The sequence below is a fragment of the Propithecus coquereli genome, unplaced genomic scaffold (genome assembly GCF_000956105.1).
Source record: "Propithecus coquereli isolate 6110/MARCELLA unplaced genomic scaffold, Pcoq_1.0 Scaffold30, whole genome shotgun sequence".
NCBI classification, from domain to species: Eukaryota; Metazoa; Chordata; class Mammalia; order Primates; family Indriidae; genus Propithecus; species Propithecus coquereli.
The window spans coordinates 5461679-5464192 of record NW_012148619.1 but is presented as its reverse complement, the minus strand read 5'-3'; the positions used below and the strand labels follow the sequence as shown (position 1 = coordinate 5464192).

At 42.4% G+C, this 2514-nt stretch overlaps 1 protein-coding gene across 2 annotated transcripts in view; it reads left to right on the top strand.

Moving 5' to 3' along the window:
- The first annotated feature begins 716 nt into the window (after positions 1-716).
- Positions 717-2514, top strand: part of ELP4 (elongator acetyltransferase complex subunit 4) — a 297140-nt gene continuing 295342 nt past the window's right edge. For both annotated transcript variants that reach the window (XM_012649655.1, XM_012649656.1), the window contains exon 1: positions 717-989. In XM_012649655.1, coding sequence (XP_012505109.1) covers positions 767-989 — 223 coding nt within the window. In that variant the 5' untranslated portion in view covers positions 717-766. The remainder of the gene's footprint in view (positions 990-2514) is intronic.

The window sequence follows — 2514 nt, the reverse complement described above, 5'->3', positions numbered from 1 at the left end:
TAACACTTGTCATTCACACTGCTTAGGAAAAGATGATCCAAGACTTTTAGAAGCACTAATTAAAATTAACGAAACTTTCTCACCGGGACTTGTCAGAGAGGTATATTTTGTCAGTGGAAAACCAAATCGCCTCAAAGATTAAAGAGTTTTCACTGTAAGGTCTAAATCCAACCCACTTACCACTAGGCACTAACGAACTAAGCCCCAACGCTCAGCAAGCAACTCATTACAGTAACACTTCCAATCCTTTCCATATAACACAAAATTCAGAAAAGGACTTCATTGGGAAGGCGGAGAGAATTTTCTCTCATAAACCAGAAGAGGAAGGAACAAGGAAAAGTATCTCTCCTCTTTACTATCTATGGAGCAAAGAAAGGTGCAAGCTCCCACTAGCAATTGTTTGATAAGCCCTTAGGGCTTATCACTTCACCAACCTTATCTTTAACTCAACGAGCACGAAGCCACTCAAAACAAGAACAACATTCAATGATTCTACCCACCTCTCGCCCCAAAGAAACCCGGAAGACCCTCACCCAGGACTCAGGTGGCCCTTTCTCACCTGGGCCCCGCATAAGTCGGCAGTCCCTACGTGAAGCTCACGTTTCAGCAATATGCCATGCGATTGGTTGACTCAGGAGGAACTTCTCAGTCCTATTGGCTACGAGAGCCGCGGTGGGGTGAGGAGGCGGGAGTTTGGGGCTGGCCCCGACAGGCTGGCTGTTCGAGTTCCCAGAGTTCCTATTGGGTCAACACGGGAGGCTCCAAGATGGCGGCAGCGGCAACCTGCGGCACTGGCGCGGGGAGTACTGCTTCTATGGCATCGGAAGCCAGCAAGAGCAACGTCACCAGTTTCCAGAGGAGGGGTCCTAGAGCCAGCGGGACCGACAGCGGCGGCACTCGACTGGTTTCCATTGCGGGCACGCGACCGTCGGTGCGGAATGGACAGCTGCTGGTATCAACCGGGCTTCCAGCCCTGGACCAGCTCTTAGGTCGGTTCGGAACGGAAAACTGGGCTCAACCGAGGGAAGACTTAGGGAGGGGACCTGTCGGGGAGCCACTGTAACCCCACTTCTCTCTCTGACCCCTCAGCTGTAGTATGTGGAGAGTATAGACTAGTCTGATAGAGGAGGAGGGGTTGTATAGAACCCCTAAGTGCTCTTAACTAAACATGCTTTAATGCCCCCACTTTCTATTCTCGTTCCCTGTGCCCACCAGCCCCTTCTAGATTGCTGAGTGGTCCATACATGCTTTTTACCCTGAAATGTTTCCTAGTCAAGAGAAAGCATTAATATATGGAGACGGTTTGACTCTCATTTAGGATAACCTCCTGGTCCCTGAGTACACCCTTCTGCCAAGCCCAGGTAGCTCACGGTTTGAACTAACGTACAAAAGTTTTTATTATTGTGAGAGAGAGACAGGCTTCGTTAGAAAATGTTGAAAAAAAGTGATTTCCCCTCTCTCACCTCCAAACTGCTTATCTCCTGGTTCTAAATCTTAAACCTTATTGCCTTTAAGAATGGGGATGTTAAAGGTTCATGTTGACTCAGAGTAGTTAGAACCCGTCGTTGATTTTTAGATAATCATACCCATATCTGCATTAAATCTGTGTGTATATCTTTTTGTTAATTTTTTATATATGCATTTTACTTCCCAGAGTTGATTGCTGCTACATTCCAAACGACATCTTTAAATTTAATTCACATGTTAACAAGAACAAGAAATCTAGTTCTTAGGCTTTCTCTCTGAGAAGCCTGCTGAAGAATATGCTTGTTTTATGACTGTTAAATTGAGAAGATTGACTAAATTGGTGGGACAGATCTACTGTGTTAATAAAGCTTGTAGATTAATTAATTTCTATTTGAATGCTGCTTCATTAAAACAGTCTATGTTTTATAACTTTTTTCGTAGGGTGTGATGTATACATCTGTTAAGTCTTGTACACTTTCATAAAATATTGCAACTGCCATTTCTTGTTCTTGTACTTCACTTGAAATTTTCTCTCTTATTTTCTCCCCCGAGTAGACTTTTCAAACAGGTTTACTGCAGAGTAAAGTAACAAGGCAAGCAACCTATGAGAAAGAGTATGGCTTCTTATTAATAATTCTGTTATTTCTTAACTGGATCCTGACTATATGCTTAAGTGTTTTCACTTAATTGTTTTGCATCTGTTGTCCTCTTGAGTTGCATGGTAGTATAAACAGAAATGATTCAAAATATCTATTTAGCAACTATTTATTTCACCATTTATCCCTTGTGAGCCTCACTTGGTGTCCCCCTATTTGAACTTAAAGCTTGGAAGCCATTCCTAGTTCTTATATATCTATGTTTTTAATTCAGTGGGAATATATAACTTCATTCACTTAATATTAAAACTCCCCGAACAAAAAGGTTACATTTCTGGCATTATGTCTTCAGTTCCTCATTAGAATAACAGAACGTGCCTAGCACAGTTCCTGGCACTTAGTAGGTTCTCAATAAATTCTTGATTAAAGGAAAAGTAATGTATAAAAAAAA